General features: G+C 41.2%; 1 protein-coding gene across 2 annotated transcripts in view; it reads right to left on the reverse strand.

The window, feature by feature from the left end:
• Positions 1-25,471, reverse strand: part of CRIM1 (cysteine rich transmembrane BMP regulator 1) — a 188,507-nt gene extending 163,036 nt beyond the window's left edge. For both annotated transcript variants that reach the window (XM_071806186.1, XM_065834389.2), the window contains exons 1-2: positions 24,993-25,471; positions 11,905-12,078 (exon numbers count right to left, since the gene is read on the reverse strand). In XM_071806186.1, the coding sequence (XP_071662287.1) occupies positions 11,905-12,078; positions 24,993-25,344 (526 nt within the window). In that variant the 5' untranslated portion in view covers positions 25,345-25,471. The remainder of the gene's footprint in view (positions 1-11,904; positions 12,079-24,992) is intronic.
• Positions 25,472-26,141: the final 670 nt, after the last annotated feature.

Below are 26,141 nucleotides of genomic sequence, written 5' to 3' on the forward strand. Positions count from 1 at the left end.
TCTCAATTTTTCTCCTCTAACTCCATAGCAATCCCTGCACTTCCCCCACAAAGCTCCTTACTGTAGTCTGTGGCAGTTTTCCCCCTTAAGGGGTGGGGAAGAAGGAGGGAAAAAAAAAAAAAAAGAGGAAGACCTGCCATAGGAGACCACAGGTGAGCCAAAAACTGCAGAGCTAGCAATTATTCATAGATCTCTGCTGGACTTCTATGAGAGGGAAAAAGTTTCAGAAAGTTTCATTTCTTGCTCTGTATTCCACAGATTTCACTTTCAGCTGTGTAAGGCACAGCTGTAAAACAAGCATGTAAGAACTACCATAGTGATGAAAAGAGGTGCACATGTACCTTGATGTGAAACCATGCTTGATCACTAAGTGACGAGTTCTGTGGACTGCAGCTGTAAAGACAGACTAGATTTGTGCTAGAAAGCAAAGCTCGCTCTCTCTTGTCAACAAGCTGGTAGTAAAAGCCAGACACTGGATCAGTTCTGTCTGCAGCTTCCTGAACCAAACCAATGATGGCTCAGCACAAAAACTGTTGGGCTTCCTTACAGTGAGCATTCATGCCCTGTGTGTAGCAAGCTACTCACATTACTGGAACACCATAGTATCATTCAAAAGAAGTTAGGGATGTGTTATTGTGACGATAAAGATGTATCTCAGTTGTCAGGTTTCACTTAATCTCACTTCACATTAGTACTGAACAGTTCTGTTGAAAGTTGGCTACAACCTAAGTAACTTGCAGAGTACAGTTGTAAACCACAGCCCCTTATATAGGACAATCCTCATATGTGATTATTAATCAGAGGTTAACCCCAAGAGTTCTCATTTATGCCTCATTTCAATAAATAGCTTTCTCAGACAGAAAGGCACAGGAGCCAGTAAGTTGTTTCCAGACAGGATCAATGTGTATCATCCCTTTATACGATGCTAGCTCCTACAAACTTTGTTAGCGAATCTCAGTAACATGCTACAGAGTTCTGAAAAAGACTAAGGAAACACACTTAAACAAAACAAACACACCACACAAACTTTATCAAGTTAGAATAACTTTATGTAGTAATAAAAAGTTTTAAGACAGCACACTTTACATGCTGAGAGGAGCAACAATTTTCTCTTCCCTTCATTCCTATGAATCTCTAAAGCTGTGCCTCAGACTCATTCATTAGATGTTACGCATGTTTTGTAAGAGATCCAGACCTATCGGTGAATCAGTCAGTTCACCTATTTCTTTATAATGAATGGAGCCCTACTGTCCAGGTATGGCCATTGAGTCAGGATCCAAGTCCCATCTACCCTCAGTTACTAGCATGTTCTCCCAAAATTCCACTTTCCTGAAGCACTCAGTTTCTTGCTTAACACACCTGATGTCACACAAGAAACAGCATAAGCAGATTTACCTGTTAGGCATTTTAACTCTCCAACACTAGGAAGAGATGTCTGGAAAAAAAAGATAGGTACTTCTTTCTCATTCCCCCCACCCCCACACATACACTCTCCAATTTGACCTTGCTTGGCTCACTTATTATTTCCAGCTTCTAGGGAAGATGGGATGAGTCCTGCCTTACTCTGCTTTTCTTCTTCATGACTTCTGAGGGCTGCTAGCATCTTGTTCAGAGGCACATCCAGTTCATGGAGATGGACAACATTTAGGTCCTGATAGCTCTCTTGCTCTAGCAAGTAAGTTCCAGGCTCGAGGTGTTTGTCCTTCTACCCAGTCCAGCTACTTTGCAGGATATCAAAGCCCCAGCAGAAGGTATCCAGTTATGGCAAGCTGGAAGCTGAAAACAGTGCTTTGCATACACTGGGCAGGTAAGGACAGGATGCTTAGTATGGTGTCACAGATTTAAGTATATGCTCTAACTCCACTGCTGAGGTGGCAGTACGAACTGCAAGATTTTTGAAAAGCAGCAGCATTGAGACTGTGATTTTAGGTTTATGTCACATGTGATCTATCCAGATAAGGAATACTCCTGATGCCCACAAACTATAACAGCTCAATAATTAGAAAATTTTGTTCAATAAACTTAATCTTGTTTCCTATCCATCATCCCAGTCCGGTGTATCGGTCACAAGTTCATTGGACAATTTTTGATGTTTGAAGCTGTTTTCTTCAGAAGCATCCAGATAAGCTTTTCAAAAATGCAGTATTTTTACAGAAGTTGTAAAATCCTGATAGTAACTTGACTTCTAAATATGTACAAGGCATTAGTAACTTGTGTTCCAACCTCTTATAAAACAATATATATTACAGAAAGACCCAAAGCAGAAAGATGAAACATGTTGCATTTCACCTTATTCTGTCCCCTATTCACTTCTACAAGAAGCCTGCAATGACAACCGAGGACAAAAGATCAGACCTACTCATGCAAGTGTGCCAAGAAGCTGGAAGCCCCAGCTCAGATGGCCAGAATGTCAGGCATTTCCTCCACTGCTGTATGTGACTGTATCTACTAGCCAGAGGTCAAATGCAGATTTGAGTTTCCAGTTTTGGATTTTCTTTTTTTATGCTTGTTTTAAACCAGGAGATTGTTTTCTTTCCCCTTCTAAAGTTATATCCTAGTGCCAAATATGTTTAACATTTAACATATTAGTGCATTCATTTATAGAAGCTGCAATTCTGGCATATGTATCTGACAAGCCATTTGAATTCTACCACATTAAAATTATGTAGACTGGTTTGTCACTATGACAACAATTTTTACATGTCTCTAGAACAAAGCTGATCATACAAAAGTACTATTTTTTTCTCTTCCTAACTGAAGCTAGGAGTTAATAAGAGCTTTACCTCTTTTCTGGACAGAAAGGCAGAATTTACATCTTTTGACATAGCTCATCTAGAATCAAATATGTTATTTAATGTACATCATCTAACACAATTCATGAGTGAGAAAGGAAGTTTTCTCAGATTTGAACAAGAATAATTTAAAGAAACACTTTGAATACAGAGTACTTGAGGGAATCCAGAACAGGGAAGAGAATATACATGGCAGTTCAGGAGGAGGTAGAGCTATTGCGTGTCAGCACTAAGGCTAAGAACACCTTTATTTTGGTTCATTTGCTGGGTTTTGTTTGTGTGGGCTTTTTTTTTTTGGGGGGGAAGGCTATTGAACCTCAAGGTCAGTGCTTCACCTATGAAACCCCCACCCTCTCCCCAAGTGTTTATGAAGAGGAATCCTTTATCAGTAACTAGAAGAACAAGCATGTGCCTAAAATACATTGAGTGAGTAGACAGATGCCTCAGCATTTGGAGCGCTAGCATTTTCTTTTTACAGATCCACAGAGGACACACACGTATCACCTGCACTCATGTTCAGTACATCAGAACAATGGCCAGAGCACCATCTCTCCACAGTGCCACTGGTAAAGAGGGAACAGAGTCCTGAAAAGCACACTTACAACTAGGTAGTTTCCATACCCCTAAATGCAGTATGGATGTTTGGACTTTGTTTATACTATGAACTGTACCCCTGCTAACTCTCTGGGATAGGGTGAGAAATTCTTCTCAGAGGTCTCTGTAAAAGGAACTTATTAGAAAGTTTTATGCAGGGGCAAGGGCGGGGTGGGGAAAACAGTGCTGGCCACGTTTCATTATATTGCACAGAAAAGTTACTATGACGCTGTGGAAGCTGCACAGTGTTTGTTCTATTTAGAAAAACAAACACAAACCAAAAACTTCACAAAATAATTCAAGGCCTAAATTTGGAGACAGAAACCTAAAATATTTTGTCACCATCCTACACAACCATACAGAATTACAAAGTGTTGGTGTATCATTCTTTTAAAGAGACAACTATGAGGTCTACTAGAGGTCAAACAAAACAGACAACTTTATTTTCCAACAAATTGTTTCGCATTATTTATAGAGACAACCATTGCATGAAAATTGGCACATTGACCAGTGTGTCACTGATACCACTATCACTGGACACATTCATCCAACACTCACTTATCTCTGTCAGCATCAATGCTGCCTATATCCAAACAAGACTTGCCCTGTCAAAACAAGACCAGTGACCTAGCACACCAAGTGCCACAGGAATATACCTTCCTGCTAGTATGCAACATTAGCCTAATGTTCACATAACATCCAATTTGAGGTCTTTTCTCATGTCTCTTCTGTCACGTGTAGGTAACTTTTCATTCTTAAAAATCAAGGCTGCATCTGAAATGTTTTGCTAAGCGTCACCCACCCCATTTTCTCTCTCTCCACCAACTTTAACAGAATTTAAAAGTCAAGTATTCATTAAAACTTATAACGTGCAGAGGACATACTTTAGCTCAGCCTACTTGACAACATGGAAAAGAACATTTGGAAGGCACAGAACTTATCAAAAGCAAGATCTTACCACATTTAAAGTACCTGTCCTGTTCTTTTCCTTCTCTTACAGAGACTCCAGGTACAATAGGTTATCTTGTATTCAGTTTCAGATTAATGCAGGTAAGCATTCGAAACAGAAAAAGGCAAGAATGCTCCTTTGTATTTAGAACAACCACACTTTGACCATCCAACATCTGATTACTAGCTTTGCCGGGTGAATATGTCACATGGTCCTATGCCAAGACCCACAGTTAAGGTTACATTTCTGTCCACAGCAACCCCAGAAACTACAAGTTTGAAGGAAACTGAAGTGTCACAAATTGAAGAACCGGTAGCCTCTTCATAAGCACCGCATACCCAAGGGATTTGGATGTAGATTCAAAGGCAAGGGTGACATCTGAACAGCAGCTCACATAAGCAAGTGTAGCACAGAAAGACAATAAGCTCAGTTACTACACAGTAGAAACACCATTCGCATAAAATGAAAAGGGAAAATAGAAGTGTAACGATACACTTGTAAGTAATTTCCATGATGCTACCACTTCTAGGGCTTTTTTAAGCAGTTGCTCAGTTTGGAGTTTTTTCTTCAGTCTTCCCTCCTAACAGGTTCTGCAATGCAGTTTTTCCCCCATTAATACAAACAGCATTATTCATAATCTAATTAAACCTAATTTTAGGTATCCAGCCACATCAATACAGAAATATGAAAGTCAGTTTTCCCTTTTGATGCCTTTCTGAAAGTTGTGCAAGGTTTTCTTACCATTATCTTCAAATTTCATGGCACAGATGTTCGCTGTGACAATTCATCTTAAAAAAGGGACATGCTAAAAGAGCCAATCCATTAGAAAAAAATCATACTTCCTTGATCAGAGGACAGCTCTCTGAGGAGCTACAGTCAGAAAAGTGACAAGTCCTGCAAATTTAACGCTGCTCCTCTGTTATGCTGTGAAGGCGACTGCACCGCCAGATGTGCCACTGTCATAAGACCCTCTTATCAATTAGCAACCAAGCTCTCCTCCCTTTTGGTTTTTGGAAGATTTCTTTGTGTATCCAAGTTTATATCAGCATTCCTAATCTGTGCTATTTCCATATCAAATGGTTTTTCCCTCTCTATCTCTGCATTCAGAAACAAAGCCTGAAAGCTATACTGCTATTTTCCTCTGTATTTCATGTGAAATTTTGTCTTCAAATGAATACTTGGCTCTCACATGCACGTTCAACAGTAAAATATGGACCTTTGCCACAATCACATTCCTTATTGCAAATATATGCCAACCTTCAAAGTTCAGTTATTTGAGCAAAAACATACATTAATTGTTATGTGTGAGGAAAGGAAAGCATATCAGATTAAGCACATTTGCAAGTATTTCACTCTCCTCCTTACCTGATAATTCAGCATAAAGCTGGATTTATTCTGTTCTAGTTCTTCAACATAGCTGTGGTCATTAAGACCACACAGGTGAAGTTTAACACAAAATCAGACTTAACAACAACCAAACAAGCATTCGGAATAAAATTACCTTCTCATATTTGTTATTCCGGGACTGGTCTAACAGGTATTGCAACATTTGCCACTATAAAGTTATTCAGTTACATGTAAAAAATAATGGCATGCAAGGAGTATGTTGCAATAAGCCAGCTTAATAGATACCAGCAGCTTGAAAGCCCTTTTCCTTTCACCTATGAAGGACAGTAGTGAATAGCTTGGAAAGGTGCAAGCCAGGTAACCATGAAGCAATTACTCTAAACTTGGGATTTTGATAACTTAGTATCAATAGCAGGTTTTACATATAGAGATGCAAGTGAAGGGTGTTCATTTACCTAAAATATCAATCACATCTTTCATTAAAACAAAAGGTATAAATTGTATCCTTCACATATATTCTAAATAAGGGTCGTACTTAACTTTAACTTTTGGTAGAGTATGAAGTGATAAAGACAACTGGTTTCTCCTCTTAGAGCTCAAGTGTACACTGAGAGAACTTGAAAGAGACAAAACCACCACCTTTGCTATGGCTGGTGGCACACACACCATGGCACTCCAGAATACCTTTATCTGGGTATCACATCAGTACATGATATTATCAAAACACTGCTGCCTCACTACTTTGAAGAAGCAGGGTAGTAGTGGGAAATTTCTCATCTTTGAAAGAATCTGCAGACTGAAGTTTTTAGTAAATTCAGCTGATGAGATCCCAACCTGAAGTACAGCCCCCATCTAGTGACAGACTGGATGCCCTATCTGCCAGAGGGTAAAAGAGACAGCTGTTCCAACAGGGAACAGTTTTACTGAGTGACCTATCATCCATTCCAAAGACCGGCTGCTGCCCCTGGAGGGGGAAGGTGACAAGGCATGCTGCCTTCCCACCAGCAGCTCAGGAGGGCACAAATCCTGACCTGCTCTGATAGAGGAGGAGGAAGAGGCTCAAGAATATCCTTAGGTTCCTGCTCTTTAATGCTCTGCTGGTCTACCTGAACTGCTGCCAGAGCCTAGCATAGAGGGAGAGAAAGAAGACTGCAGAACTGGAACAGAGTCTTAGAAACTACATAGGCTGGTTCACTTCAGATACTGACTTCCTTGTGAGTCTTCATATGTGCTAGGCAAGATTTCAAGTTAATTGGACTGTTACTCCACTAGTTTCCAATGCTACTACATACCAATGCCCTACAAATGTACCTTGATGAAAAAGTTACTCTGTTTTTCACTTCCCTCACCTCCAATCTTCCGCATCCCACAGAGTCTGCAGAACTGACTCTTCTATACTGTCTGCAGTTAATTCTTAGCAGAGAAGGGCTGCAAGAACGTGTAGATGCAGCTTATTAGACTTCTGCCTGTTACCATGGCTTGGCAGATAGATGGCATCTCATCACTTTTGACCCTCTGGCCATACTTTCCACAGTCCACTCCAATAGTCTAAGTTCAACCAAGCTGTCATCATTAGCAGTCTCTTGAACAGAAACAAACTTTCTGTGCTCAAGAACACAGGATTTCCTGAACCATATCAGAACAGACACTCATCAAGACAAAAACCAAAAGCATTTTAGACAAACAAAACCCACCCCAACACAGGATTCTATTATTATTTAGTTATGTGATAGCTTTTCCAGATAGTTTCTTTCTAGCCCCAAATATGTGTGTTTCCTCACAGTAGGATGGTTCACAACCTCTAGACAAACCTTCTATATGAAAAGTCACTGATGTTCCATGCAGAAAAGCAGGCACGTTAAGTGTGGGAGAACTTTAAGGCATAAGTGTGCTTCATGCTACATGATACTCTAACTAACAAGTCTTTGGACACTTGCAGGATGACTACACAAAGATTAGTTAGAAGGCAGCTACCAAGTTCTATGACAGAAATCAATCCTTTCAAATGTATCTAATTCTACTATTTCCCAGGAAAAGAAAGACAAACAGTGGAGATGACAACCATCTTCAGTAGTTGTATTATTGATAGCCCACATTAGCCTCTCAGTACTTTCTTGCAAATAGACATCTGCACCCCTACAGAAGTTATGTGCATTTGAGTACAGATTAAAACAGACTCTCCTCATTACAGGCTTCCTCAGTTCAAGGCAAAATAAAGAACACAACTTTTGGGCCCTACCAAATGACATCTAAGCAATGTGATGTTAGAGCCCATGCAGTCTGGTTTTGGGAAGGAAAGACAGAAAAATTCTTACTTGTCCCATGTGGCTTGTTTAAGTTAAGTGTGTTGCAAACAGTATGAAACAGGTAGGGAAGGAAAACAAGAAAAGATTAGGAAAGGTAGAACAAAATATGAGGAGCCCAGGAAGGCAGGCGGACACAAGCCAATAGGGAAAGATCCTATATGAAGCCAACAAGAGAACACTTTGGGTCAGCTGAGTAAGGAAACTACAACTGATATCAAACCCAAAAAGACAGACCACACACAGCCTGAAAAGCTTAAGTATAAGACAAAGTAGGTAAAAACAAAAGATTACTAGAGAGGCATTTGAAAGGGAAAGTGCGAGCACAAAAAGACACAAGAAACCAAAGTACATGCAAAAGCCCCAGCCCCTTAGCACATACGCATTCTCATCTGGAAATGGAACTCCAGATTTCAGCCCACCGCTTGTTATTTACCAAGTTGCATTTATGGAGCAGATTCCGCATCTGCAGGCAAAGGTAGCTTTCAGTGAGCCATACAGGCTGATAGAGCTGGCAACTCCAGCAAACTCTATGCATTAGCACCAGCATCTCCTGTGCATGGACATATGCATACTGAGTATGGTTGGGGTATCCTAACTGTGCCCTTCCTTTTTCTTTCAAGGAAACAACAAAAAAAGTCCAACAAAATAGAAAAAAAAAAAAAAAAGAGAGATAAAGAAGAAAGAAAAGCCACATAACTCATTTTAATCAGAACAAGCAAGCCACACTGATCTAGCACCACTGGCCTCTACAATAGCATTGCCTCAACTGCTCAGAAAACTGAAAGACAGGTCCTCAGTTAAATAAATTTTTACAGCCCAAGATAACTTGTCATAGTTATGCAACTTAAATGAAACTGCTTGAGCCAAAATTTCTTTAGATGTCACTGTATACTACTAATATTCTAGGTTCAAATTTGTCAAATACTCTGTAAAGTTATAAATCTATTTCAAGTGTGCTTTTAAGAACAGTACTACAAAAAAAGTTCACTTGAGAGGACCCTCTGTCTTTCCAATTACCTCCATAATTAGCAGGAAAGCTACCTTACTCATTTTTGCCCCTCAGCAGGATGGAGTTAAGCATCTTCCATGCCTTAGTTATGTTATAGAAGTTGATCAACACGTGAATGATACACAAACTTATAATGAATATCAAAAATCTTGCAGAGTGACATGTCATTGAACAATACAAAACAGTCTCACTTGCTCAGTAAGCATCCTCCAAGTAGAACACACATGGATGTAGCTGCTTAGATGACACTTCAAATTTTCTTCAGAAACTCTGATCCTGGTGTATTCAGGTGCTCAACTTATGTCTTTTTAATCACAGTGTGTATTTAATTATCCATATCAAGTGTGGTGAGGAGAGGGAAGTTCAACTATTCTCTCTGGGTCTCCCTTTCCATGGCAGCAGATTCTGTTCGGGTATTTTAAGATTTTAAATTACTAGTTTTAAATCCTCCTGCTGTTATATTTAACAGACAAGCCAAAAGAGTGAAGTATACATCAGTACTTTGGATTGCAGGAAAATTTTAGACATATCTAACAGATCTTATGAATCACCCCCTTTTACGTGACACTACAGCTTAAGACATAGCTTACCTTAAAGAAACTGAAAGATTTTTCCATTTCAACATGCTCAAAGAGCCCTCTGGTTTGCATACTACCTAAGCCATGTTTCAGGGGAGACTTTCCAATGAATTCAACTGGCTCAGACACACCAAAGTGGCCATCTCACTCTACCCAAGAGACTTGGCTTGCTTACCAAACAGGAATGTGGCAAGCACAAGGGGAAAAAAAAAAAAAAGTTATTATTCTTTTCCATTAGCTTAGGCACAGGATGAAGCACACATTTTAATTACCAGAACAAGAAGTAATACAGTTAAAGAAACAACCTCCATAAGCAGTTAGCATTTAACTCCCAGTCCTAGTTAGAGAAAGGGGAAATAAGCATTTCCAGTGCAAAACACAGTAGGTAGGTTTGATTGACTACAACTGTCAAAGACAAAAGTTATGCTGCGACTTCTCCCCTTCTACTAGGCAATAAAGATGGATTTAACTTTAAACATTCCTCAGTGGCAGAATTTGATAGTCTGAGGATGCAAATGCAAATTCACATTCTTATGAGTAAAGGCTGGACTGTTGTAACACTCAAGTCATAATTGCCAGATTTCTTGTATTTATGGGTACTGTTCTTGTTTCATCATTGCATCAACTATCCTTCCTATCTGTGAAGGAATAAAAGCCAACAGGTCCTAAGCACTAATGGTGCCCTATAGTCTGAGACTTTGGAAGAACATTTTCCCCACTGCCCACCCCCCCAAAAAAGAAATAAAACCAAGAAAACAAATAAACAAAAAAGAAAGTTACACCTCTGAAATACAGCTGCACCATCACTGTCATACCAGGAAGTTTACATGTAGAACGTTTTTACCTCATGGGTAAGCTTCAAACGCTATTCTTTTTAAAATGGGAATTTACCCGAAACAAGAGGTTGCTGAATGCAAACTACGCAATGAATGAATCTGGTTTAGCCACGCCATTCCACAAACTAAGTCCATTTCTTCTGAGTCTGCAAACAAAATCAAAAAAGCACCTGCAGCAGATTTTCTTAGCTAGTTGAACACATGATGAACTGTTATGCCAATAGAGTCCTGCTGAACCACTACAGACTAAGTCACGCATTCACAAGTAAACAAGGAAGTGGCGAGTGAGGTTACTTAAGAACCCGTATACACTACTCTACACTACTACAGCAATATACAAAAGGCCAAAGGTTTTGCCTCTCCTCTTCCTAGGAGAAAGAAAGAAAAAAACCAAACAAACAAACAAAAAAAACCCCACACTACAACAAAAACCAAACCAAAACAAACAAAACCCAGAAAAACACCAACGTCATGACCAAAGCTAATGAACATGTTTCCACTAGCTACATTTCTCACAAGACCTCCTTGCTTAAAGGCTATAGCTCAAAAACAATTTCCTTATCACAAAAGAAATACAACAGATGTCATAAGATCACACTTCCATAACTCAAATACAGTAGCTTTAAATATGGCTAGTAGCCCTATAAATACATTTACTTTTGCAATATGGCTTTAAACATTGGTTCAAAGCAGACTAATTAAGCAGGTTCACACCACTAATCAACTTTTGTATGTTCCTGGACACTTTGGAAAATAAACAGCAATTACAGCATCATAGAAAGGGCCCAAGATCAAATCTTCAATAGTCGTTCAAAACAATCCTAGAAATACATCAGGAGAATTTCATTCCAACTTTGAGCCAACTCATTTCCAGTTCAGCCATAAGCAACAAAAAACTCAAAAACCCCAAACATAAATAAACATCATGTATGTGTGCAGAAGCATAATCATAGATGGTCTAAGGCAAGTCAAATCAAAGGGAAACAGAAACTGAAAAATAAGAGCATTAAAATAATGCTACATTATGCAAACCTAAGGAAAATAGCAATTCATGCATTCATATAAAAAAAATAAAAGCATAATCAACAACTACTCCTTTTTCTATGTCTTTGCTATTAAAATCCACTGTGTTTATTCATGGTTCAGTCACACCAATACATCTAAAGAGAGTTTTCCACACTGCTTTACAGCTAAAGATATGTGAAGGTAGCTACCACAAACTATAAACAAAATGGTTTTAGTCTCAAAATCTGCATAATGCACAAAGCACAAAATGTCAAGTTTCTTCCATTCTTAAACCTACTCATTTGGAAGGCCAAGCTTATCAAAGCCCTATCTTCCTTTTAAAACATACAACTGTCTTCTGAAAAGTACAAGACCACAGCTATCTGAAACTACCCAAGCCATCCTAAAACATATTATACTAGACCCTTTCTTTTCATCAAAAGCATAGAAAAATCACTAACTATGAATTACTGAAGACAAGTGCTTACCTTCAATCCTTTTTAAGGCCGACAGGCAAGAATCCCGGCTTGGAAATTCAAAGGGATTATTACAGGTCCGAATGGTGTCACATTCACATTTCCCGTTGATTATGTTACAACCTGTTATAAGGTTTTCATTGCACGGTTCAAATCCAAGAAGCTGATCATCATCCCAGTTTTCATCTAAAATAAACAAACAAACTCACTCACTATTGGATTTCGGCTACAGTATATAAATTCAGCTGCTTTGGAGTTGGATGTGATTTACTTCAACAGAGTGCTAAACAGAAGATAACATTAAAAAAAATAATGGATTAATTTAAACTGTGGGATTTGCCAGATACCATGTTTCACAGCTGTTCTATTGCCCATTTTGCTACAGCTACTGGCATTGTTTATTTCCATCTGTATGAAAAACCATGATGTCTCAGGGAAATGCATAGCTGTAGTACAAATGAGTGCTATTCTAACTGAAATAACTTCTGCAGATACTTGAAGTTATATTTATCGTGGAAGTGAGAATGTTGGACAGAATTTGCAGCTGTTATAGAAGTCAAAATCTAGTCAGAAAGAGAGCATTTTTAAACCTGATTAAAAATACATCACATAGAATTCATTCCACAGCGATAACTTTTTATTACAAAAATACTGCAAGATGCCAGATTCTGTAATGTGACCAAAAGGAAGTTTTCCAACACTCCTGGATTACCATCATACTCCGGGAAAATTGATCAAGCACATCAGGCTCCTTGCTGTCAAAGGGCAGGGGGTTAGTCAGGCTGGAACAAGTCTCTCAGTTCAAATAATTCTGCTACTTTTGAACCAATCCCATCAAATGCATGTAACCAACGTTCCCACTGTACAACTGCTCACTTTCCTTTTAGGAGGCTACATGCAACAAGACCTCCTCCCCGCCTCCCTCGCCCCAGGAAGCAATAATTCCAGTCCACCCAAAATTCCACCAAGATTACCAGTCCTACAAAATCTCAGCTTCCTTAGTTCAAGTGCACATACAGCAAAATCCAACCAACACCTAAGTCTAAGCAAGATACATGTTTTTTATGCAAGATTGAAGAAAATAGACCAGGCCCAGGCACCAGATAATTTCCCAAGCTTCTCTGTCTACCAAAACAAGTAGTACAAAACAGTCACGTAGATAGCCCCCTGACTTCTAGTAATTACATAAGGAAAAAAATGTGTTTTCAATCTTTAGATCCTTATATTTAACAGCAGCTTTCACACTGTGCCTTCTAGTAGTTCACCCCAATTTTATTTACTATCGACAGGCAAGTTTCCAATACAGCTCCTGCCAAGAAACACTTCAAAAAGTTAAGACATGTTCCAGCTACAAAGGGTGGGTTTTTCTGTTGTTGTTGGGGTTATTAGAAGCTGTCCTCCAATATGGTTGGCTGCAGCCAAATATGACCTGTTTGACATTCATCAGTCCAACACTCAACAGAAGTCTAAAAACTGGTAGTAAATAACAGTATATTCACACACACATACTGAGGCTGACATGCAAGTACCGACTGCTCACAGAAACATGCAGAATATCCACTAACCTGCAGTTTGTTGTGTTTTGGGGAAAAAAACAACCAACACCTGGAAGGAGTTGTTTCCAGTTAAGCATTGTACATGACCTACAGCAAGTGTCAGAAAAGATTCTCACAGGCATGTTTCTCCCTGTACAATCAACTGCTTACATTCTGTTATAAGTCAGCAAAGTACCTGGTTGACAAAAGGCACTGAATAAACAACTGAGTGAATTTTAGACATGAAGAAGGGAATCCAATTGCTCTTCTACTCCATAAAAATAGTACAGGAAGAGTAGACATTAACCCCAGGAAGTAATTTGCCTCTTTTTTTTTCTCCAGATGAAGTTAACACATCATCCCATACAGCAACTGTATCAATAGAAGTCAAAGGAAGTACAGAAATTCCTGAAGAGAAACTATTAAAATTCTTTCAAGGGAAGATGCCGCTTTAGCGATGTTTGGGATACTTTCATCATGACAAGGCCATACATGCAGAGGGAGGAAAAAAGTCAGGAGAATTTGGAGAACAATAATACATCCTGTTTTTGAGAAGCCGGAATACAGCCTGGACAATTTGTATTTTACAAATCGCAGCCACAGTCCACGTAATGAGAAGAACAACAGGGGCTATAGCTATGCTCCAAGACTTGGTGTTTGAAACTCTAACCACAAGGCTAATGGAGACAGAGTCCCCGTTACACCAGAACTGCTCGGGCCATGTAAGGTGGGACCCACCAGGCATGGAAAGCAGAGCCATCCCTTACCCGTGGCAGAACATCTCAATGCAGATCCACCACACACTGTGGCACCACCCGCAATATTATCTGATTTCCAAAACAGATTAGTGTTTGGTATCTCACCTGCCACCTCTCATGGCTTTTCAGCTGGGAGCAGAAAAGGAGGTGCACAATACTAGGTGCACATAGAGTGCCACCCTGCTCAAAAATGAGCTCAGTAGGCATTAAAAGGAAGATAAATCCCTCCGGAATACTTGCAGACTAAACATCTAACATGTTATCTTGAAATGAGGTATTTTTCATTATTGAAAGTGAATATAAAACAAAGGGACATTCAGACAGGAAGAATGCAAATTCAGTTCTAGCCTGGACATCTTTTACCAGACTGCCTTTCAGACAATTTCCTTTAGTAACAAGATTTCCATCACTGAAGGAACAAACATTTAGCAAACAAATAGCATGTTTTAGTTTAGTAAATCAATAGAAAATCTAGCATGACATTTCATGCAGACTTAAGACCCCTTTTCCTAGTTGATTTTGTCCTTTTATAAACAGAAATTAAAGGTCCTGCTAAATGAATACTTGTTTACCACTTAGAGTAAACCCTCAGACGTCACATCAGTATTGGCAGAACAAAACTCCTTGAAATGAAAGGTACAACATGCATGAAAGTACTCACATGAGCTAAAGGGAAGAAGAATCCAGTGTCTCACTTCTACCCAAAGCTTTAGATACCTGATGCAAAGGCAACTAGTGCTCTGCTTGATGCAGATGAATGGTGGTTCACTACAAGATTATCGCTTGTTTAGAGGTCAGCAATATTGCAACCGATAATGGAAACATGCCTTGAACAAAGTCTAGGCTCTGTGAAGCATATAACCTAACCTCTGTTATTCCAAAAGTCATCATGTCCTGTGGACTATTCCAAAAAACCAAACTTTTACACATCAGTGATTTGGAGACCTGGGACAGTTCATGAACAACTCCAGACTGTAGCAAAAACATTTTCCTGAATGCTCTGTTTTGACCTCCTCTATTGCTTCCTTTTCAGAAGAGTGCTCTTTCATGTGTATCTCTCAGAAATTTGGATGATACGAAGGAAGAAATTGAGATATAATCATTTGTGAATGCTTTACTTCTCTGCAAGCAGGGTTGACAAAACCCAAGTGTAAGAATCTAAGAGCCTCTCAAACCTTAGTATGTGCATCCTATCTACTAGCTGACTTCTAGAGTAGGTGTTTAACAGTAAGTGTTTAGACAGAATCCAGCTGAAGAGCAGCCCAAGCAAACTGTTTTCAACCAAACTGATGATAGTTTAGCTGCAATTTCCACCATCTCATTGTGCTGGCATGATCAGGTGGAAGCAAAAAAACGGAAGTGCCACTCTTTTTAGCAGTCCTGAGTGGACATTGGGCTGTCATATATAGCCACTCAACTACCTTTTGCACACATACCTAGAAGTGGTTAAAATGCTCCCCAGCAGGCAAATAACTATAGTTCGAAAGTCACCCTTTCACATCATTTACACCTGCATGCAGTTCCCCACTCTTTCCAACTCATTCAGGCAAATTCCCTTTTCAGACAATAAAGTAGTTCTGCATTTACACAGACCAAAGTTAAGTCTTAGACATAATACTTTTTGAATTCTAAGAGTGCTTTCATACCATAAGGAAGCTGTGGGAGGGGAGGCATCATGTTAATTCCAAACTTTAGTTTTCTTCCATCATTCATATAATCACTGGCTTTGTGCAAAGCAAATGTTTCAACTTGCTAACAATTCAAGTGCTGCTCTGGGTTGCTGTACTCCCAAGTCCTGTCATAGCATGCATCTAAAGCAGGGAAGAGGATTAAGGCATTAACGAGTTGAACAAGAGGTCCTTAAACAACAGGTCCAGTCTGGGAAATAGTCTGAGAAATATGTCTCTGGTAAGCAGCATTCCATCACTTTTTCCATGCTAAATCCTACATACCAGCACTCACAACACAGTACCACAGCTGTACCATATACTGTTCTCCACTGTTTAAAAAGATAATGAATCAACTCAAACCAGCAAGCACCACATAGGAACAGTCACTGGAGTATCCCTGTTTAAAACTAATATAAAAGAATTGTACCCACAATAATCTTAATTTACAGTTCAAGGGTGAAGGGGTAAACATAACTGTAATGAACTGAGCCACCTCCCATAATTTACATTTAACTGCAGTGTGTTACTCAGCTATTTCTGTCTTTTTAAAGCATGACAGACAGGTTCTCAGGATGCTAAAAGAGTAAACTGACTACCAAATACATTGCTGGTGTGAGAATGGAATGGTCCAAGTCACATCTTACAGATCCTTTCAACCTTTTAAATCCTGTATTTGAAAGAGGAGAGAGAACGGCTTTCACAGTGACACAGAAGTGATCCTTACCAAGACTAGTACTGCCCTCTGGGACAGGAGGGAACCTTTCAAAATCTCCTCCATCAAACCAGATCCCTGGTCCAACCCCCGCCACCCCAGCACACTGGTATACACAACAGCATTTTCAAATCAGTGGTACTCATTAAGATGGTATGAGACTCTGAAAAGATTCTACAGACTTACTAAAAAAAAAAAAAAAAAAAAAAGGAAATACTTCTTGCCAGTAGGCTTTGGCTTCTCTTTGAACAGGAAAAAAAGAACGATGGAAAGGAAATTCATGTTTTGGAGGAGCTGAACAATAGAAATGACTAATCACCACTAAAGAATGCTTGAAACCCAGCCCCAGACCTTGAAACCCAGCAGAAGGGAAGGCTAGCCTTGAAGTGAGTTTGAGCTCATGTACTGACTGCAATCCTCTCCCCTCTCACAAGTTATTCCTTCAATGAAGTCATGAATCGGGAACCAGTGATGGCAGAAACTTTTATGCAAGACACACAGCTGAGAGTCTTACAATAAAGCAGTTTTTCCACCTTTTGGAAGTGTCTGCTTTCTAAGATAAATTCTTCATGTGGAATGAATGTCAGTACAAATGGGTTTTGCAGCCTCCTGATAAAATTTCTAGTCAAAGCTAGAAAGCAAAACCACATCATAACATTTAGATACCTCAGGAACACTATACACACAAGGCTTGTCTCAAATTTGACTGCCTGCTTTAACTTATTCCAACTAGAGTGTATATCTCAGGTGATCAAATCCAACACAGCAAGCAAGATTTTCACTGCAGCAGCCCTGTGTGTGTGTGTCGAGGCAGCTATTTCATACTAAGGAATGTAGAAAGTATTTAAACAAACCAGCTTTGCACTCAATTATCAGAAGCTCCGCAGAAGCCACGAGGAGAGCAAGGAGATAAATGGAAGCATTAAGTGAAGCATGTGACACAGACAACTATTCCAAGTTTAAAATTTTCCTTTACCCATACTGTCTGGAGGTATTTCAGTTCTCCAGGTACCCCTCCCGCCACAACTCTTCTTTTTTTAGTGTTTTTCTGGGTTTGTTTTGTTTGACTTCTTTTTGTTTGCTTTTGGTTTTAAGACTTCCACTATCAGGGCTCTCCTCAACAAGACTCAATGATATTTCCAATAACCTTCTTCCCCAAAGATGGTCTGAAAAGATAAATAATTCATTTTGAGGTCTGACCCTTAGACATTTAAACACCTGAAAAAAAAAAAAAAAAAGAAAAAGAAAACAAAACAAAACAACTTGCAAATTTTAATCTTATGACCAGAACCACGTGTTGTTTGTATATAGTTGACTGAAAATATTACACAGTGTCCCGGGCTTTAATTGGTCAGATGCAGCCTCTGCCAGTACTCCCCTGATTAGAATGAGCATGGACAGCAGTGTTTCAGTTGTCCTAGCAGATTTTTCCTCTAGCTCTAGAAAACTCTTTAAAAAAATAAATAACTCCACCAAACCTTCGTACACATTTTCCAAAGGAGGCTAAAATTCCAATACTTTTTTTTTTTTTTCCAAGTTGCACACTGCACCCACAGGCTCCAGAAGCCTTCAGGTAAAGCAGCACACACCAGCTTCACTGCAAACAAGTAGCTGGCTGGCAGCTTGCTGAAGCAGGAAAAGCTTTGCTTAAGACAAATTCTGGAACAGGGCTATGAATAAAGCAACCTATACCAAGAACAGTCCACACTATTACAAGAAATCTGATATCCTAAACCTTTTGCCACTTCCCCCAGTCCTCCAAGTCATTAACACAGCATCACTGAACACCAGAATTACAGGATGTTTCAGAAGAATGACACCCAGTTTCTTAGCCACAGAAGACTACAAGAAAAACTCTACATAGCCTGGATTTAAAATTAGCATCATGGCTTTCTTTTCTTTTTCTAAAACCTAACTTAGAGATCGACATTAATTTGAGTCTTCTGTTATCAAAGCAGCACATTTTACACTAGCACATGTAATACCATTATGGGTATGATCCCAACTTTTTATCAACAGCCCATTGGTGAGGGGAAGAAACACCTCCATAAGCACAGATCCAGCCTTTCTGAAAGAAAACTCCTGAACAGAGCACACCACAGACTATAACAAAATCCTGAAGCTTAATTTGCTTCAAGGATAAGTAACCCAACAGAATGAGCTCCCAGATTCAGAAAAATTACACTTTCTGGGATTTTCACTAATTAAAAAACCAAACCCATCTGAAGCCTATCAGTAGGATATATATATACATATAGTAGCTGCTATATAAGGCTTAAAGCTTTGGGAATGCGAATACAGAAATGGGTGCATGACACCAAGCTGGTGCTTCTCCTCCTGGCCACCACCCTGTCTTCTCCTGTTCGTTTTCTTGTTGAAAGACTTGCACACTCACAACCCACAAGGTGTTAACATGATTTGCAGATTCCAAAATATCCAGTATATCCAGTGAAAGCTGCCAGGGGCTGAATATTATGCCTCTGGTAAAGGTGTGAACTGCTTTCATTTTTCATCTCTATACATTACTAAGGGTTTACTTCCTCCAAACATGGCCAAACTAGTCTGTTTAGACTAGAGCTCCCTCAGGGATCATCTTTTAATCCATATGCTTATGTGGAATTTAATCCAGATAGCCTTTATATATGGTTGTCTTCCCATCTTAGAAAGCTTCTGTACATGGTGAAACTTACACTATACACTACATCAGTATCAGTCCTTTTCCAAACTGCGTGCATACATACCAAACAGCAGACTTAAAACATAATGTTGTCAGACTACACAACTGATGTCACCTGAAGTCTCAAGCAAAACCCTGCATTCACCATTTCCAAGTTTACATTCCCTGTGGATTAAATGCATTTTCAAATGAAAGCAGTTTACAAGTCACAAGAGACATTTAGTAGGTCACTTCTACAAAGTATTTAATCCATTAAAACAGAGAAACATTTGGTCCTGTCTGCAAAATGCTATAAACTTTACTCATTGAGATGAAGAATACTTGAGGTGGGTGCAAAGGAAGGAGGGGAAGAGAAAGGCATTTTGAACTATATTAATGGATTAATTATTGCATAATACACTTGTCAGTCAAATGATATCTTGGTTGACTAAATATTATTGCAGCAAGTTAATTTACACAAGTATTCTTGAATCAGCTAGAGGGTACTTAAAACAGCAAACATGCCTAAGGGTGCAGAACTACCCACAAGTATGAAGGTAGGTTTGTTTTATTAAAAAAAAAAAAAAATCTTCATAAGCAGCACGATTTTGGGGAACCTGATGAAATGACCATTTTCTATAGGGAAAAACTCACATCAGCAGAGGGTGCTCAACACAAAGTCATGCAAGATCAAATGGTTTTAAAAAAATTAAAAAGTATTCCTCTTATCAGCAGTTAAGAGATTTAGTCCTTCAACCCATCCACAGTGAGACCACTAGTTTTAAACTAACTGTACCTATGAATTCCTGCATCAATATCCCTCCTCATATCTTCTGGACTTTTCCATTTAATTTTTGTTGAAATATTGGAACGAAGTTATTTCCAAAATCAAAACACGATGCCTAGAAACAGAAGAAACCATTTCCAAGTCAAATAAGCACCTGATCTAATTCCAATTCAGTGCCACGCTCAAAGCTACATGTTCTTACTGATGCTGAGATTTCGGCATTGACACAAGTTAGAGTAGAAATAGCTTACAAATCATCTAGCCTGTGCATAAGAAGTCAGCATGTTCCTAGTAAGAGTTTTTTGGAGGAAGCGGGGGAAGAGGACTGTTAAATATGGTCAAGACTAACATATCAGAAGTGGAACACTCACAAAATAATTACTTCTCATTCCAGTTTCCCGAGGTCAGTAACTTTTGTGATTTTTTTTTTCTTGACACCATGAACAATTTTTCCATTTTTTGCCCCAATAGTCTGAACTGCTGACAATCTTTGAACGAAGTATTCATGCCAAGAATCATTTGGTGTACCACTTAATACTGATTAAGTCCCCAACTAGATCATCAGTTCTAACACTTGATGTTAGTGGTGGAAGTTCTCTATACACACGTGGACATTGGAACCGTAGGGATATTTCCCAGCCATTTGCTACATAACAGAGTAAGAAAAACAAACAAAAAGTCAAGAAATCTAAGCAACATTGTTGCAGTCAAAAAGATACAAACAGATTACCCACATGCAACTTCTAAATCAGGTGAACTTCAGTAACTCCTACTTGAAGAAAAATACTACCTGATATTTAGGGGTCTGGACTGCATTACAGGCAAGAAGCCAAGCATGTTGTATGGAAGTCTGTCTGGAGACGAAGCATCATGTTCTAGTTGATGTGTCCATTGACCCATTAGACACGAAGCACAGGACCAAAACCAACTGAAAACAAGGTTCTCCCAATGGTACCAGCTATAGAAGCACCAATTGTGGTAAAAATACTAGCAAGTCTGTAAGCAAGTTGTTCTTACTTAAGAAAAGCAGAAGAGAACTCTGGTAGCATGTGTGTAAACCTATGCCTGCTCCCCACCAAGCTTAGCTCTTCTCCTCCTGATTTTGAAAAAAAGCTAAGTTTTCAAAATTTCATCTATTTTCATCAGCTCCAGTTTCACTACATTTTGGTTACATCCAGTATACTGTGCCGTTACATATCATACTCTTCCACGTTCCTAGAGGAGGATAGCTAGTTCACAGGAGGCTTAGAGGTATGTGTCGGGGGGGACACCCAAGCTCTCCCTGCTTGTCCCAACAAGGAGTCAAACAGTAACACTCCAAGCTCCCAAAAAGCTGCAGTTCAGTAGAAGAGACTAGGACTAGCCACAGCAGGGCAAGCTTCCACCATCGTCCTAGAGGATTAACCCACATACTTCCTGATACTTGCCCAAAATCCACTACAGCAGCTTTCTCCTAGTCCTGAGGGAACCCCCATTCAGAAGCTACACACAAGGCAAACAAGTCTCAGGTATTCAAGGCAAGCCTTAAATTAGCTACAGTAGGCAAAAATAATACAGCAACAACTATATGCCCTGCTCCCCAAAAAAACACCTCGAACACCACCAAAACCCCCAAACAAAGTACTAGATTTTATTGGTAAGCTACTGGAGCAGAAATAGCCTCTAGGCAGCCATTGAAAGAAGGTAATTCATATGAAGTATAATATATTCTTAGAGAAACCTAAGGACAGAGTAAAACTAGTAGTCTTGTTAACTTTGCATTTCGGGTATATGTCACAAAAACCTAAGTTATGTTTCTGTTACACAGCTAAATACATCAACTCATTTTCAGCATTATTTCACATGCTACTGTTATGCCTCAGAAGAATTCAGCAAAGCAATCAAGGCCTCTTCATCTAAAAGCATCAGAAATTAGGGAACTGTTGAAACAGAGGCAAGAAAAAAAAAAGAGTAATCATTGAAAAGCCTTCACAGAGTAACAGAGCTTGTTTGGCAGAGCTTTTCCAAGGCTTTCTGATTCCCAAAAATGCAGGAGCCCTGCCTGGCTGAACTGCTGCAGAAGCCAAGGCTAACGGAGAACTCCAGTCTAATTAGGGGATGGATCTAGATCTACCTTCAAAGGCAGAGAGCAAGTGGATTCTCTGCTTTGAGTTTAAAATTTCTGAATACTAGAAGTATTTGGAAGGGGCTCCAGGCTCTCGACAGCTCCTCACTGAACCAATCCAGCAGCATCTCTGTAAAGCCACAGAGAAGCTGGAGGTGTTTAATGTCTCAAGACTGCCCTTGAGGACAAGTACCCACCCATGGTGGAGGAAGGCAACCCCAGAATTTTTCTTTACCAGGAATACAACTGCATTCAGGAAGGGCATTTACATACTTCAGGATAATGCTACAAACAGAGCCTTAGACCTGCATAAAGATATAAACAGTTAAGGTAGTGAGATGAACAAGGACTTCCTTCAGGTTTAAAAAGTATGAAAAGACGAGTGTAGAATCAGTAACAGATTCCATTAATAAACACTGGTTTAACAAAGACTACTCCATTTCTAGTTTCAGAAAGAGAGGCTACCAGTGACAGATGCCATGGAGACTTCTCCATCAGGCATTGCAGAGTTCACTCATGCCGAGTGAGTTAAATACTAATACTGAGTTAAAAGACAAGTATTTTTAGTTGCTGCAATTCCAGCTCTTAAAGTTTTCTGTAGCCTAGTATGTGTTGATACTCTGAAATAAGACGCTGCTGAAGCTTCAAAAATGATAAAAAATATGCTTATAACTGTAGCCAGTAGGGGTCATTTCAGTGTAAAAAATTGCAGTGAAAGAAAAGGCTGAAGAGATGAAGGAGAGTAAAAACACCAATTTCTATTCACATAGCTCTAAAAGTCACTCCCATTTCCTCTTCCCTGAAGCAGGGTAGGGAAGAGTTTGCGCTCCCAGTAGGCAAGATTTTGAGAAGTAGCTCTTATTCCGTTAATGGATAAAGGCATAGCTTAGTACTACTCACACATCAGGCACCACCAGCCTAGCCTGTTGCACGTGTGCCTGTAAACTGCACAACCGTTCAGGTCACAATAAGCAAAAAAACAGAGCTAATCAACCTCATTTTAGTGATCAAAGGTAGGACATTAAGTCCCCTTTCTTACTTGCTGCCACCCCCTGTGCACAGCACACACCATGAAGAACAATGCATCATTTTTGTTGCTTAGAATGAGGCAGCTGCCTGACAAATCATTTAATAAGCATTCCAGGACTATGTGTTAGGTTGACAGTTCAGCTCAGTTGCTTTTGATTTACAAGAATGAAAATCAAACAGATAAGTTATCTCCCAAACTATTCCTATAGGGACAGCTGGAACTAGTTCCTAACCACAACACTAATTGAAATGCAATCTTGCCAGCAAATGCTTCATACTATTTTCAACAGTAGATGGGACGTGTTACAAGTTGAACTACAGCAACGTACAGATTGCATCACTTCAAAGGAATGAAATACTCCTAAACTGCCAGAGACGTCTGTACTGCGATACAGTAAGGCAGTTGGAACATTAAGGCATTTCATGACTGCAGGCTTTTAGTTCCTTTAACCAAGAGGGAGGAGGAAAGCTGTTTAAAGCCAAACTCTTACTAGAAAACATGCAAAAAGAAAAACTCACCCAAAACCAGGTAAGTTTCTAAAGCACCTTTTCCTTATTTGCTGGTACTTTTTTACTTAAGAAAACTTACCCAACATATATTAAAAATAGTAAGAATGTAAGACAATATACATATTCAGAAATATGGTCTCAATCAAGGTCTTCAAAGCATTTTAAATTGTTTAACAACAGAGCTTTTAACGCTGCAGCTAGTCCTACCCAGGCAACAACGGCAGAGGCTGACGGCATTGGCTACACTACAGGCGGGACGCACCGCACTGCTCTGCTGCGGTTTGCAATTTATTTGTTAGGGAGGCAAATGGAGTTTTAAACTAATAATGAGCACCAGGACAAAGGTCAGCTCCCCACTAAAAATGACCGCTTTTAGCTCTCTCAAAACAGTGCATCATTTTAAATGCAAGTTTTTTGGACAGATGCTGCCTCACCAGCTCTCTGGACTTTCTGCTGCCCTCTACCCGCCGAGAGGAGACCGGCTCCCTCTCCTTTTCCAGAATTGTCGAAGCTCCTGCTCCGAGTCTCGCATACATTTATACATATCCCAAACTACTGGTTATTTGTAATCTCTTTACAGCGCCATGTTTTCCTTCAACTTGAGGGGAAAGGAAGCTAGATGGACAAGACAAAAAGAGACTAAAAATTTGTCTTTGGCCTTTTGTTAAATCATATATGTAAAAAGAAAAAAAATCTGATTGACTCTAATAGATAGAACATTTGAAGGGAGGGCGATGAACTCCTCTTGCATTTCATAGCGATTCATCACCTCACAAACAGCCAGCAGGAAGCAGAAGTGACTTGGAAAGGAGTCCTGCCATGGGGATTTCTCCCTCTCCCTTGATGCTCCAGCAAGGAAAGAGACATCTCTTATCACACATCGATGCGGACAGGCGGGGAGATATTAAGTGACAGGAACAGGAAGGAAAAACTTTAAAACAGATGATCAGCCTTTGTGTTTCCTTACAGAGAAGGGAATCCGGAACAGGCATCATGTGTGCACGACTGACCTCCGCCGATCTCCAATCTGCCAAACCCTTCCCAAGGAATTTTAGTTGGGCATCAGTCGTCGGTATAAGCTATTAACAAACCAGTGAAGCGCTATGGAAAACGAGAAGTGGGAGAGCCTGGAAGTTCATGCGAAGAAAATAGAGGGCAAAACTTCCAAATACAGGGGCTTTAGGGAGGAAAGCTTAAAAAACACGCTCCCAGATGGGACATGCGGGCGGCGGGGAGGGAAGGAGGGCGCACCGGCGCCGGTGAGCCCTCCTTCCCTCCCCGCCGCCCAGCGAGTACCCCCACCCGGGGGATGGATGGACGATGTCCCGCCGCCTCTCACCTTCGCAGACGCCTACTTCGTACTCGGTGATGGAGTCTCCGTTGAGCGGCGGGCGGATGACACAGCGCAAGCCCCGGTCGCAAGCTCCGTGCAGCCCGTAGACTCCCCCGCAGCTCTCGTTACGTTGCCGAGCACACATGAAACAGCAACCGCAGATTCCCAGCACGATGCTACCGGGGCAACTCTTCGGTTCTTCGCATTTGGATTCGTCGCAGGGTAAGCAGACGAGAGCCCGCGTCCCCGACTCGCCCAACAGCAGGGCCAGCAGTAACAGCCACCCCGCCGCCGCCAGGTGCCAGCCGCCGTCTCCGCCCGGGCGTCTCCTCCCCGCCGAGACCGCTGCCAGGTACATCCCGGCCGCCGCAGCCCGGCCCTGGGCCGGGGGGAGCCTCTCAGAAGCCCCCTCGCCGGGCGGCGGACCCAAGCGCACCGCGGCTCCTTCCCGCCGCCCCCGCCTCTGGCCCCCCGAGGAAAGTTTCCTCTCGCGGCGGCCGCTTCAGCCAAACTTCTCCTCCGGGCGGCGGCGGCGGCTCCGCCCGCTGTCCCCTCCGGGAAGCGGCGTCCGTCAGTCCGTTCGTCCCTCGGCTGCTGGTCCCGCGGCGCCGCACGAGCGATCGAGCGAATGACTCCCGGGTGCGAACAGCAGCGCCCGCCTCTGCCCCCCTCGCTGCCCGAGTCCCGACTCGCCGCCTGCCTGCGACTCAACCCGCTCCAAGTGCGCCCTCTGCCCTTCCCCCATTGGGCGGTGATCATCTTCGCCCCGCCTCCGCTGCCTGCTCGCGCCTTCTCATTGGATGCCGCCCAGACTGGCCCCGCCCGCTCCTCTTCCCGCCCCCCCCCCTCTCCTCCCCACCCCGCAGCCCCAGCTCCTGGGGCTGGGGAGGACGCGGCGGAGGCGAGGAGCGGCATGGGCCCCACAGCGGCCGCCGCCTCCCTCTGCCCCTCCCCTCCCCCGCCCGGGGCTCCGAGCGCGTAGCGGAGCGAGGCGGCGGCGCCAAAGCGCGGGTACGGGCTGGCGGCTGCCCGGCGGACACCTCTGCCTCCAGGGGACGCGGGGGGTGGGGAGGGAGCGGGCCCCGCGAAGGGCTCAGGCACAGCAGGGCGGCGAGGGGGCGAGTCGCGAAGGTGGCCCCGCGTCCGCGGCAGCGA

Source organism: Patagioenas fasciata, chromosome 3, assembly GCF_037038585.1.
Source record: "Patagioenas fasciata isolate bPatFas1 chromosome 3, bPatFas1.hap1, whole genome shotgun sequence".
Lineage (NCBI taxonomy): Eukaryota > Metazoa > Chordata > Aves > Columbiformes > Columbidae > Patagioenas > Patagioenas fasciata.